Source organism: Cydia pomonella, chromosome 15 (assembly GCF_033807575.1).
Source record: "Cydia pomonella isolate Wapato2018A chromosome 15, ilCydPomo1, whole genome shotgun sequence".
Classification (NCBI taxonomy): domain Eukaryota; kingdom Metazoa; phylum Arthropoda; class Insecta; order Lepidoptera; family Tortricidae; genus Cydia; species Cydia pomonella.
Window position 1 is genome coordinate 938,537 of NC_084717.1, and position 13,516 is coordinate 952,052.

General features: G+C 37.9%; 1 protein-coding gene across 2 annotated transcripts in view; it reads right to left on the reverse strand.

The window, feature by feature from the left end:
- Positions 1–9,205: 9,205 nt before the first annotated feature.
- LOC133525502 (connectin-like) overlaps positions 9,206–13,516 on the reverse strand; it is a 189,187-nt gene continuing 184,876 nt past the window's right edge. For both annotated transcript variants that reach the window (XM_061861764.1, XM_061861763.1), the window contains one exon: positions 9,206–13,394. In XM_061861764.1, the coding sequence (XP_061717748.1) occupies positions 12,988–13,394 (407 nt within the window). In that variant the 3' untranslated portion in view covers positions 9,206–12,987. The remainder of the gene's footprint in view (positions 13,395–13,516) is intronic.

Below are 13,516 nucleotides of genomic sequence, written 5' to 3' on the forward strand. Positions count from 1 at the left end.
TGCAGTAGAATTGGAGCAATTTATTGTTGTCTGTGCGTATAGGCCGCCTTTAAGTAATTTTGAAATATTTGAAAGCATAATGGAATCCGTCCTACTTAAAATATCACCTTCTAGTAAGAAATTACTTATATGCGGCGACTATAATGTAAATATTTTGGAAAATTCAACAGTAAGTTGTAGATTGTTGAATCTTTTCAAATCATGTAATCTCAACCACATGTTTATGGAGCCTACTAGAGTGACTGCCACTAGTGCCACCTGTATAGATAATATTTTCACTGATATTTTTCCTACCGCTAAAAATGTAATCAGCAAGTTAGAATCAGACCACTTAGGCCAATTAATGGTGTTTGAGGCTGTAAGGAAAAATACCTTGCGAAAACAAATAACTTTTGTACCAGTAACCTCTGACCGCGTAAAACGAATGAAACAAAGTTTAATTCAGGCGCTACCCTTTCTGTCTTCCAACATGAGTCCTAATGATATGTATAATTCATTCTTTCACACTTTTATGGAAAATTATAATGCGATATTTACTACAAAATCGGTCATGGTTAGTGATGCATCAGTTTTTAGTGAGTGGGCTACTGCAGAGTTACATCAACGAAGACGTGCATTGTATGCCTTGTATGAGGAACGGCGGTTCAATACGAGTGATGAATTTAAGGAATATGTTAAACAATATTCGAAGAAGTTTAAAATAGATTGCCATATCGCTAAGCGTAATTATATAAGTCAAACAATAAAAACTAGCTCTGATATAATTAAAACAACGTGGAAAGTAATTAATGTGGAGACTGGTAGATCAAAGCAAAGGATGAAAGATCTTAAACTAAAAATTGATGACAAAATCGTAGATTCCAGTTTAGATGTAGCAACAGAATTTGAAAAATTCTTCACCGAGGTACCAGCTTCCACAACTAAGAACTTAAATTCATCACCCTCGTCTGCCGTTACACTGTTAGAAGAGAATGTCCCAGAATGTACTAGAAACCTTAATTTTGAACATGTGAGTGCCTCAGATATATTAAAGGCGTTTAAATCAATTAATGTAAAAAAAACTAGTGACCTTTGGGGAGTCTCCGTTCATACTGTCAAATCCTTAATAGAAGTTGTAGCGCCTGACCTGGTAGTTATATTTAATAACAGTGTTGACTGCGGTGAGTTTCCTGATCTAATGAAACATAGTAAAGTCACTCCTTTATTTAAATCAGGTAGCACATCCGACCCCACTAACTTTAGACCGATATCAGTGTTACCAACATTCAGCAAAATTTTTGAAAAAATAGTTTTGAGTCAGTTATTGAAACATTTTAACATTAATAATCTAATGCACAACAAACAATTTGGTTTTACACGGGGTCGCTCAACAACCGACGCTGGTGTTGAGCTAATTAAACAGATCTTCGATGCCTGGGAGGAGTCACAGGATGCTTTAGGTATCTTCTGTGACTTATCTAAGGCCTTCGATTGCGTCTGTCATGAAACATTGATCAGGAAACTGCACTATTATGGAGTAAGAGGCTCGGCACTGAATTTAATAAAGTCTTACTTACACGGTAGAATACAAAGGGTTGATGTGAGTGGACAGCGATCACCGGGGTCATTGGTCTCTATGGGTGTACCGCAGGGATCAATATTGGGGCCGTTCCTGTTCCTTATCTACATTAATGACCTGCCTTACCTAGTAAAGACCCACCATGACATAGTATTGTTTGCAGACGATACTTCACTTATTTTCAAAGTCAAACGACAGCAACAAGCTTGCAGTGATGTAAACAATGCTATTTCTAAAGTAGTAAATTGGTTTAATGTTAATAATTTATTGTTAAATGAGAAAAAGACTAAGTGTATTAAGTTTGTTACAAGTCACATAAGGAATGAGCAAACAGGTGTCATTGTCAAGGATGAGGAATTGGAACTAGTAGATAGCACAGTTTTTCTTGGTATAACTTTAGATTCTAAACTACAATGGGGTCCCCATATTGCTAATCTCTCGAATAGACTGAGTTCTGCAGCTTTTGCAGTGAGCAAGATCCGTCAGTTAACAGACGTGAAAACAGCTCGATTAGTTTACTTTAGTTACTTTCATAGCATTATGTCATATGGTATTTTACTATGGGGTAGTGCTTCAGAGATAAATACCATTTTTGTTCTGCAGAAGAGGGCTATTCGTGCAATATATAAAATGTACCATAGAGACACACTTAGAGATAAGTTTAAGGACATTAACATAATGACAGTACACTGTCAATATATTTATGAGAATATTCTGTATGTACATAAAAACATTGCCAGTTTTAAGAAAAACTGTGAAATACATAATATTAATACTAGAAATAAGCATAAGCTCGCAGTGCCCTTCACTAGGCTCCATAAAATTAAGAAATCATTCATGGGTAATTGTGTAAGATTTTACAATAAACTTCCTAATATTATAACTGAATTGTCTGTTAGTAAATTTAAAAATTATGTAAAACGTAAGCTTATCTCTAAAGCCTATTATAGCACACAAGACTACATGAATGATGAAACACCGTGGGATTAAGTGTGATTGTAAAGAATGAATTATTTATTGTTATGTTACTAATGATGAAATTGATAATTCAAAGTATATATATACCGTATTTTTTGACATTTAGATTTTATTCTAGAAAGGTTCTAGACTAGTATTTTTATACAATTTTGATGTATGACGATCTTTTTATGAAATTCTTATTATTAAGTTTACCATATCTATAATAGTTCAATGTTTTTTTTAGAACAATAATAACTGCATCAATAAATTGCTCTGATATTTAGATTAAGATGATATTTGTAAAATTTGACGATTTAAAAGTGCTTGTTGCTAGGCCTATTTGAATAAAGAATATTTTGATTTTTGATTTTGATTTTGATTTGCTCGAATTCGTGTGCGTCACACCGCTGTACTGGCTCCATTCTTATTGCGCGTAAGGCCCGTCCTTAGATATATGCCAATGTTCGCCACCACATTTTACTGCCGTGACTATGACAATCAATCCGTCACTCACTGTATCAAGAATGATGCAGCTGCAATTGGCATCCGAATGTCGTCTAGCCTATGGAAGGTAGAGGCAAGGAATACAATTTCCATATACCAAAAAGTCTCCGTCAAAAAACCTTAAATAGGTGGCGGTACAATAACTAGAATATTTGAAAAAAAAACGTATATCGTAGACAGTCCACTTCACTCCGTCAATAACGCCTAAGTTCTTAGCTACTCTAAAGCTATTCTGAAGAGATTTAGGACTATTATGTATAGCTGACAGCTGGACACTATTGCAACAGTTCTGCCTATGGAGATTGGATTCCTTAGCCACTTTCCATAGCCTTGCCAATTACGTCACGTATAGATCGTGTCATTCATGAAGACGCTTGCCTTGACTCGTATTGCCATGTTACTAAAGGTTAGATTTGTCAAATATGCGCATCATCGTGGACAACATGCACGAACTATATGAACATGAAGTATCAAAAGTGTGTGAAAAGAGATATTCAAAGAATACGTTTATCTATAGTTCTATACTTTGTTGGTCTATGTTTATAGGGACCGTGCGCGTTGGAGGGTCTGCCATCTTGTGGCCTGAATCGGAACCATAAGCATGAACATGTACAGGTCACGTGTTTTCTTGTGCATAGTAGGTTCTGCCATCTTGTGGGCTACATCGGAACAAAAAACATCACATTTACGCCTCGCGCCAAAAATCTGACGGCTCCTGTGCTGCCTCCTACAGTTCATGCACGCTCCCTATATTCTGTCCGTATTCATTGAGTTTCTAATAGTTTAGGGTCAGTATTTTCATAAACTTTGGACTCCTAAAGCTAAAGTTCAACTAAGAGTATATTATTTATAGTGTAGTTGAATTTGAATAAAGGATATTATTCTTCTACCTCGCGTTCTCCCGGCATTTTGCCACGGCTCATGGAGCCTGGGGTCCGCTTGGCAACTAATCTCTAGAATTAGCGTAAGCACTAGTTTTTCGAAAGCGACTGCCATCCGACCTTCCAACCCAGAGGGTCAACTAGGCCTTTTTATTGGAATTAGTCCGGTTTCCTCACGATGTTTTCCTTCATTGAAAAGCGACTGGTGAATATCAAATGATAGTTCCGAAAAACTCATTGGTACGAGCCGGGCTTTGAACTCGCGACCTCCGGTTTGCAAACCGCACACTCTTGCCGCTAGGCCACCAACGTATCATTGCTTATTGTTGGTCCTAAGTAAAATACTAATGTATTATATTATAGGGACATTCTTACACAAATTGACTAGTTAAGTCCCACGGTAAGCCAAGAAGGCCTGTGTTGTGGGTACTCAGACAACGATATATGTAATATACAAATACGAGTACTTAAATACATGGAAACTCAGGACCAAATAAATGCCCTTACCGGGATTCGAACTCAGTACCATCGGCTTCAGAGGCAGGGTCACTCACTACCCCCTAGGCCAGACCGGTCGTCAAAATACTGAATAAGATTATCGCCACCGTCGTTATCGTTGAGCGCAATTCTTGATGACCTAAATGTGCAAAACGTGACATCTAACCTCCATTCTTATCATGTTTTTTCAATACGACACTGATTTCCAGCAGTTGCCGCGATATCAGCATATTTGGGCTTCTTCCAGACGAGTACTTAGGAATACTTCCAACTCTTGGTTCAGCGGTGTGCTATAGTTAATATAGAAAAGTAGCAACGCTTGATGTCGGTTCAAGAAGATTTTATTTAGTTATTTTTTTAAAACTTTTTATGTTTCTGTATTTATACTGAAGCAAATATTAGTATAAGTGTTAGTTTTATTGTATTTTCGTTCTTATTTTTACCTTATCCTATTCTATTTTTATGGACTTTTGTCTGAATTGAAGTGATTCTTTTTATGTGGGTTTGGGGATCGTTGGACCCCTCCAATTGGTTCTGACTACTTACAAAATGGTTTAACACTAGCTACTTACAAATAAGTTAGGGAACTCAGGGGACTCAGGTTACTCAGGGGAGTATCACATAAAAAAATCAAGAGTGAGAATATAAGTAAAGTTACAATATCTTTTTGACAGTTTTAAAGCGTCTGGTAAAAGTTACCTCTGGCGAAAATGGTCTGGCAATGTTGATTATAATTTTTTTACAATATTTTTTAAAACATACACAATAATCAGCCATGAGAATATTAAGAAAAGTTAGTATTATTTATACCATTCTTTAGCACCTTGTACCAGACAAATGGCCGTCCGGCCAATATAGCTTAAAATATAACTTAAAATAATATTGACCTACTTAGTCCCAGATTGTATTTTGTACCTGATGTGTATGCATTGATATACTTTCTGTCACTAAATTTCGCAGTGCATTAGTATATACTGTAATGCTGTGTAATTTTGTTGTTAAAATAAAAATAAAAAATAAAATAAAATAAATAGCAAGTATGCAGACATTAAAAGTACATAGGTACTAACACTAGATTATCCCATACATTTTATTCATGAGAAAATAAGTAAGGTCTGGCGGCTCTGGGGTTTTGGACTATACCTCCTTATGAACTTAGTTATGTTAGAATGTCCTACTTTTTTCTATTAAGTGACCATACTTACTTCAGTCGCGTTTGGCAACGCTTCAATCTAGCGATTTGAATCACGTCTAATAGCTATTTTCAAGTGAATATTTAAATCGTTTGCTATAAAAAGTTCAGAATACGGAAGCTGTGAGGAGATCGTTAAATTATCTCATTGCCTTTGTGCAAATCTTGTTCCTTGCTGTTGGTAATGTTGGTTTTTATAACTATTTATATTGTCTGGAAGAGATCGCTGTTAAGGGACAAGCTCACCTGTTGTTGTCTAGTCTTAAATTGTATCTCATCTGGGTATTTTTAGCTTTATGGCACACTTTGTTAAATTTACCACCTGGTAACGATCTAGGTATTAGATACTTACATTTGTTTTTGAGGGTTCCCGATATTTCGGCACTTTTCCACTTGCTACCTTCTCGGTACCTCTAAGCCTGACACTAAATACCTCATTTTTCAGAGTAATTACAATGTTTCCTCGTATTCGTGTTTATACAGGGCGTCCCAAGACTACGGGATATCAAGGGAAAGTACCTTAAATATCGTAGATAGGATATTTCGCTGAAAGAAGACTATGTTATTTTTAAAAGTCAGTAATTCTGCATTTAAAGGTTTTATTATCGACTTGTTTTTGCTAGATTTAGATAAAATTTGGCTGGTGAAGAGCTCCTTATTATGGGCGGGCAAATACGAAACCACAACTTGTCCCGAAATAAATATGTAATTGTCCGATAAGCTCTGAAAAAAAAAATCAGAATAGGGAACTCTATACACCAAAGTTTAATAACGTATTTCAAAAAACAGAAACTTATATTTAATATAACTTCAGTAATACCTACATTATTAACGTGCAATATAATATACTTCAAATTTCTTTCATAGCGAGCGGCCGCATGGAAGCCTAAAAACTTTTCATATTCTCTCAATGCCTTTAGGGCAGTTTTCCTCAAGAACTTGTTTCGTATTATTTTATATGGGCATTTAAATATGAACGTTGTGTAGTTAAGTTATGAACATCTAGCTAAAGGGCAGATAAATTAAAGAGTAACTTAATTTTTTTTCAATATACTTATCTGAGAAATATTTTTATACTGAAGGATATAATTTATATAAAAGGACAATTACTTTGCATAATAATAAAAAATACAAACATTACAAAATCCTTAAGGACAAAAAATAAACTATCAATAAACATAACAATAAATAAAACTATACCTTAAAATAATTCTACGGATTAAACTCACGTATTTTTAGTCACTCGCGCGACATGTTTCGGAGAGTTTAAATAAAAATAAATAATAAAAATCATTTATTTCAGACAACACTGTTACACAGGGTCCATATGTTACAAAAAAAAACTATGACCTAAGCCTATACTTATAAAATAAATGGCCTCTTTGGTCCCCACCCTCCCTGCTCGCCTCCCCGATTAGGTTGTACATGCAGATCAGTGAACCGGGCAAGGACGGCAGAGTCCATCCTATCTGCTATCTTCTTTAGGATCCCGTTTCCGCTCGCCCACATTCGCCGTACAATGGACGCCGACTTTTTCTTTAGGTCTCCTTTCTCAAGTACTAACAGTACTAACAGTGCCAGCAGCGTTCACGACGGCCGCGAACCGCGTACTGCTCCGCGCCGCGTCCGCCGGCTGTGCCGCGAGTGACTACAAATACTTGAGTGTAATCCATAGAATTATTTTATGTTAGTGTCTCACGACAGTTTAAATTCGAAAACTAAACCTATACTAAGCTATAAAAATAAGTCGAACAACCCAACCACTCCCGATACAAAGGTGTTCATCACGCTTGCTGCGTTTCCGCGTTGAACCGCGATGGACAACCGTTGCGCTAGGAACTATCCGGAGCGGGGGTCGAGACCCCTCTCCTGCAGGCGACGCCTCAGTTCCCCAAGAAAAGATTTCACCTCCACGCACCAGCACCCAGACGTCTCCACGGCCAGGGGAACAACAAGTAGCTTCTAAGCCCCGATTACTTGTCCCTCTTTAGGAACGCCGCCTGCTCAGCAGCAGCTCCTGCTGATCGCACGGTGCGGCCAAGGTACGTGGCGGCGAACGTAATGATCCCTACCCCCACCCTCCCACCGTCCGACCGACTTAAGGGCGGCTCCAGCACAACACAGGACATTGGCTGACACCAGTGCCCTTCGAATAATATCGTTTAACGCGTGGTGCCATGGGAACCTCCACGCGCACCGGCAACAGCTCAAGACATGGTGTCCGTTGTTTTCCACCACAGAGCAGATGCATAGATGTGGTTCTCAAACATCTCAGCCTAGACGAAGAGCAACGGCCACCCGCAACGAGTCGTTGTCGAGCAAGGTGCCAAAGTTAGGAAAGGGGATGGCGTGCAACCAAGCCGATTCTGGCACCGAAGCCGCGTTCAACCTGGCTCGTTCAGCACCAGAAGCGTTATTTAAAAGACTGACAAACAGACGCCTAATGCTGCCATCGTCCCACAATCGCTGAACAGCTGTTCAGGTACTGGCGTACCCGAATTGACAGCCTCCCAGGCCGACAACGCATCGGAAGGAAAAGGTATTATAGCCTTGTCACCATCACAGAATAAAATCTTAATGGCAAGGACAGGTCCACTACCCCCGCCGCTGCCGATGCCAGGAAGGCCGGAACACATCTCCCACGCACCGTATACCCCAGACCGCCACTACGTATAGGCAATGAAGCCAAGTTCCATTGGTCCAAATCTAAAGTGCCATTAAGCACACACTCAGCATATTCCTTCACCACATGGTTGAAAGAGTCAATATGGCCAGGGTGCAGACAGGCAGGCACAATATGCAAAAAGTACGTCACCTTGGGAACCGCAAAGCAGGATCTCAACAAAGTAATTCTGTATGGGATATGTCAGTGTTAAAAGTCACGTGTTTGTTTGAAGAAACGTCACTTTTGACACTGACATATCTGATCCATATCGTACCCGGGTACGACCTTAAACTACGTCCAAAAGAGAGGTATGGGCATTGTGAATGTCATCTCGCTTTGTGCGGTAGGGCACAGCACAGCGGATATCATTCCAGATCTAGAGCAGGACCTAACTGGGGACGTACCTCCACCTTACAGAAAACCGCAGCCAAGTAACACTAGACCCTACTCATAGTGTTGTGTTCCTGCCGGTGAGTTAGGTTGCCAGAGCTCAACAAGGGGGGGGTGGGGAATGCTAGGGTCGGCAACGCGCATGTAACTCCTCTGGAGTTGCAGGCATACATAGGCTACTGCTTACCATCAGGCGGGCCGTATGCTTGTTTGCCACCGAACAAAAACATAAAAAAATAAACTTTAGCAAATGTTTGACGTAGCTTAAAGTTCGAATCGGGCCGTTAGTTGACTTGTAACTGCAATATTTAAATGTGTTTGTTCTACGGGACCCTATTTAAGCAACTCAATGTATTTAAAGATAAATAAGCTAAGTACATAAAAATATTTACACAAAATAAAATACTTTCCGGTTCGGAAACGGAACTTTAAATACGAAATATAATTTTTCCAGGAACTCTTTCACTATAGTCACTATAGGAAAAAACCGGAAAAGTGCGAGTCGGACTCGCCCACCGAGGGTTCCGTACTTTTTAGTATTTTTGTTATAGCGGCATCGGCAACAGTATATCATTTGTGAAATTCCAACTGTTAGCTATAAGGGTTCCTGAGATAAAGCTTGGTGATGCTTGGTGACAGATGGACAGAGACAGACAGACCAGACCAGACAGGGTCCTGTTGTACCCTTTGGGGAACCCTTAAAAAATTAAGAAATGTGTTTTCACCTTGTTTTTATTACTTAAATGTACTTACTTACTGGTGTGGCTCAGCGACCCGAAGTGAATCTTGGCTACCAACACAAAGACCGCCTTGCTTCTTTGTACAAAACCGTTTCTGTCCAGTCAACGGCGCCGAGTTCGCTAAGGTCTTTTTGCACTTCGTCTCTCCAGCGGTACCTAGGGCATCCAGACGGTCTTCGACCATTTGGAACTCCAGACTGTATGATCTTCACCCATCCGGACTACTTGTCCGAGCCAACGGAGTCTGGCGGCTTTTGTTTTTCAAATTATGTTCTGCTTAGCTCAATGATCAGCAGAACATTACTTAAATGTAATATTTCTAAATAAAATAATGTGTTTAACTTCCTAAAATGTCTACAAACATTTTATGTGACAGCTACTTCATATAAAAACTCCGTCCGTCTGTCTGTTGAGACCCTTTTTCTCAGGAACGCGTGGAGGTATCAACCTGGAATTTATATCAAATACTCAGGTCTACTGTCACTTGGAGTTGTGAAAATCAAACTTCTAAGCCAACGCCATTAAAAGATACAGCCGTTTATGCCGCAAATTTTCGACTCTCGCAAGGGAATCAAAACCTACAGGGTACTTCCCGTGAACTCAGAATCTTGAAATTTGGTACATACGAAGCAACGTCTTATAGCACAGATAACAATTGCGAAAACCGTAAATTTTTAGTTACATTATATAATAATATATAATTATATCTATAGGTTTATACGGAACCCTCGTTGCGCGACTCCGACCTGCACTTGGCCGGTTTTTTCTTAATTTTTGACTTTTTTCTTTTTGGACATAGTTTCTTAAATGTACTGTAAATATTGGTAAAATACAAGTAGATGTAAACAAAACTTCGGTTACGGGTAGAAATATTTATTACAACAGAATCACAGTCACACACGGTAAATGAGAATTGATTATGCTACACGAAATCTAAGCGATCAAACCATTAAACTAAATGGAAATACTATACAAATATAATTAATGGTGAACTGTATTAAGAAATTATTGGTAAATTGAATAGGTACATTTGGTTTATAGATCCATTAGGCAGAAATATCAATCTATTGCATTAGTCATTGACTTAATGTTTCCAATGTTTGATATTATTTGAAGCCGTAGAATTGATTTTCAATTGTTAATGGACAATACGGGAAAAAATCGATTAAAAAAATTGTTAATGATGATTATGTTGATGGTGATGATATGTCGCAGCGCATCACTCCAATGTATTTGTATGAGCAAAATGCACGGGCGAACGTCAAAATGAGATCATTGACATCAATATTTGTACCTAAATAGAACTATTATTGAGATGTGATACTAATTAATGGAATTAATCTTTGATGGATGATGAGAGTGACTTATCTATTACAACAATATGATAATAATATTTGAACGATTGACATAAAAGTGCTTATAAGTAATAACATTAATTTGAATAAAATGAAGCCAGGTTCAGATGAATCAACAGTCATAACATTAACATTCCTAACATTACCATATAATAATTTATTTATAATTACATAGAATTTAACATTAATATTTACAATAGTTAACAAGAGATTTATACACAGGAATCTATGTCCCCATTTTAGCCCAGCAATCATTGCAAAGGTCAAGGTGAACCTATGTTTTTCAATTTTGTTATAGGCAACCACTACCACCATTCCTCCTTTGAACGCCATGTCTATCGTGCGCGGCGTGTCAACGTGAATCTTATCGGAATGCACCAAGATTGATATTGGGCTGTGGCCGCACGTGTCTGTTGACGTCAGTTAAATGTCCAATTATTTGCATATAATAAACTTAGTAATATTGCTAGCTGATAAGACAAGCTTAAAACATATTTAGTTGCTTTGGGGTCCACTGGACCCAGTAATTTAAGTAACCATAAAACGAAAACTATTGAAAGACAAATAAGACAATGGTTTTACACATTATATTCCTTAAATTAGATTAAAAACGAGGCTCGGAAACTTACTTGGCACAAAACCTTTAAAATTCGGTTTCGCTCGAAAAACCGTTATTTTTATGTGATCATTTCTTTACAAATTAACCGGTGTTGAACAAAAAAAACGGTTTCTTCCTATGTTGTGTCAATGTTTACGTGGCACACCACCAGGCCGACCGGCCGTTGCCTCGGTCGTGGAATAAACCGGTTATTTTAGGTTACAATAAAGTTGTTAAAACATTCGTGTTCTTATAAAAGTTCGGAGGAAAACCGAAATAAACCAGGTATTTACCGGTATTTTAAAAGTCGGTTCCGAGCCTTAATTATAAAGCATTCAAGCGGCAATTCATGTATGGAAGTACGAGAGAAATTCATCAAATGCACGATAACTGAATGACATCAGTTAGATTCTGATGTCGGAGTAGGTTGAAATTGGCCTGTTAGTTACGAGCTTTTGTCTAGACGGGGGCTGATGTGGCGGATAAGTGTGATATTTCATCGCCAATATTGTATGAGAACTAGTTCACTAATCGGTCCCCTGACTACTACATCAAACTAATTAACCTTCGTTATAATCTGTTGTTTGCGTCAAAGGTAGATTACATCCCCGACACCGTACCACTAACCGTCGATGACGGATTAATCCGTCAGGTGCTCGAGCGACTTCGAACACATTACGTATTATATTAAACGTCATTTTGATAGTATGATAATAATTATAATGAAATATGTTGTGTGTTCTTGAATGTTGTAAAAAAAACAACTAATACAAACATAAAATTTGTAGATTATAACACTATCATATAGAAAATACAGTATGTTTCTCTCAGCCTACGTCTATGTGACTTTTGCCAGACTATGTACCTATTTATCTATAAACGACAAATGCCTTTTGCCAATTATACGGATCTTAATATTTTGTCTTCAATAGATATTTAATCATTGAAACAAAACACAGGTCATATGTAGTTTAGTTGGAATCTTCTTAAACATCGCATTTGCCAAATAAAGACATCATGTTTCACTTCTATACGTTCTGGATACGTAACCATTTTGCACACCAAAATGGGGACAATATTCCAATCTGACACATTTGATTTACACCTACATGATTACAAACATTGGTATTCATCAATACGCTGCTCAGTGACGCAGAGGGGCTTAAATCGTTTCCATTCAGGAAACTCATTCAGCCGTATCTTTAATGGCGTGTTATACTCGTGCCGCGTTGAATAAGGCTGTTGACTCAGTGTTAATACGCCCTAACGATCAAAATCGGCAAGAACGGTGGGAATATCGTCTAATATCACAATTAGTTTTGTTTCCTTTTGGAATATTGATTCAAACAATCTTGCTGCGTTGTTGTTATTCGAAATTGGTCGGTTATTCTATCTTAGCTTATTCAAAACGCGCTGTTTTAAAGAATCTCTCAAATTAAAGATTTTCTTTTTGAAACGGTTTTTGTTGAGAGTGTACGAGGTTATTAACGAGGCAAATCTTTTGATAATTAAATCCTTACAGCTTTGATAGAAAATATCAAGATCACAAAAAATCATGACAAATTCTATATGAAGTTTGTACAGCGATTTCCACATACAAATTAAGTCATCATTATATTTAGTGTGCCATTAATTTATCTTATAATTTAAATTAGTATAATCAATAAAAGGAAGATCAAGCTAGGTGCAATGCAGCGTGCTTTTGAGAACGCTTTTAATCTAATTTCATTCTGGATCGGATGTCCATACGACTCATCTACATTCTGCAGCTCTTTCGGGCATGGAAGTGTTTCTAGTGGAATATCTGTAAGTTTAGTAAACTTCCCTTTTAACTTTTCCTTGCTTATATAATCTTCGTTTTTATCGTAATATTCTTCGCCGTAATTTTCGTCGGCGAGTGTGTTTTCTTCAATTTCATTGGATTTTTCTGGTCGCTTCTCCGTGTCGCTGACACACGATATTTTTTCGAGGGCGTGCTTCAGGGTGTTGTCTTTGGTCTCGTTTCTTAGAAGGTATATCCAGGAGAGCCGGCAATCGCACCGAAGAGGGTTGCCTGGAAAGAAATAGTAAATTAGGATCCGTGTACAATGTAATCAAATGGTACTTTAGGGAATGTTTGCGCAGACGAGGGGTTGAATTTTTCATTGCGACGTTAAATATGGTGTCCATGTAAGA